This window comes from Antrostomus carolinensis, unplaced genomic scaffold (assembly GCF_000700745.2).
Source record: "Antrostomus carolinensis isolate BGI_N321 unplaced genomic scaffold, ASM70074v2 scaffold8390, whole genome shotgun sequence".
NCBI lineage: Eukaryota > Metazoa > Chordata > Aves > Caprimulgiformes > Caprimulgidae > Antrostomus > Antrostomus carolinensis.
The window spans coordinates 28292-29043 of NW_010289009.1; the positions used below are offsets into that span (position 1 = coordinate 28292).

The 752-nt window shown below is 63.2% G+C and overlaps 1 protein-coding gene across 1 annotated transcript in view; it reads right to left on the reverse strand.

Moving 5' to 3' along the window:
- Window positions 1–213: 213 nt before the first annotated feature.
- LOC104525425 (deoxyribodipyrimidine photo-lyase) overlaps window positions 214–752 on the reverse strand; it is a 3146-nt gene continuing 2607 nt past the window's right edge. The window contains exons 8-9 of the mRNA XM_029085096.1: window positions 564–733; window positions 214–358 (exon numbers count right to left, since the gene is read on the reverse strand). Of these exons, the coding sequence (XP_028940929.1) occupies window positions 214–358; window positions 564–733 (315 nt within the window). The remainder of the gene's footprint in view (window positions 359–563; window positions 734–752) is intronic.

Sequence of the window (752 nt, forward strand, 5' to 3'; positions counted from 1 at the left end):
GTATCTGCCCCAGCCCAGCAGCTTGATCAGGGAGTGATGGCAGAGAAGGAGACCTGCAAAACCCTGGGGCTTGCTGCTGTTCCAGTGAGCCCTCCAACAGCACCCAGGGCAATCCATCCCTGGCCAGGGTGCAAGGCGTGAGCTGGCACCTTGGCAAAGGCACATCTGCCCCAGCATTGAGGGACACAAGGAATCTCAAGGCCTGCTGTGCCGTCACTGGGAGAGCGTGCCGGGGGCATAGCGACGCTCGAACTGGCCCACGTCGAACTTGCGCTTGCAGCCGGCGTAGTTCATGTAGCGGATCTTCCCGAAGATGGCCCGCTCTGCCCAGCCCTGGTCGTGGATGCCGCAGATGGCAGAGGGACCAGAGGCAGCCGGCCAGGGATGGGGACGGAGCCTCAGCTCTGCCCCTTGCTCAGAGGCATCCAGAGAGCTGGTGGGATTTGGGTGCAAAGCAGGATGGGCTGGAGTACGGGCTGGGTTGTCTGCAGAGAGCCCTCACCCACCCCACCACAGCCTTGGCCATCAGAGATAAGACCCTCCCACACCCCATGCCCCCATCCTGCAGCTTGCCTACGTATCCGTTGGGGTCCCTCCCGTCCAGCTCGTAGCGGTCGTTGAGGTAGATGGCAAACCGCAGGGCCTCCTCGGGGGAGTGGGTCCACTCCAGGATCTTCTTGGCCCAGTACATCCGCAGGAAGCCGTGCATCTTGCCCTCCCGGACCATTTGGAGCTGGGGGGAAGGGACAGCC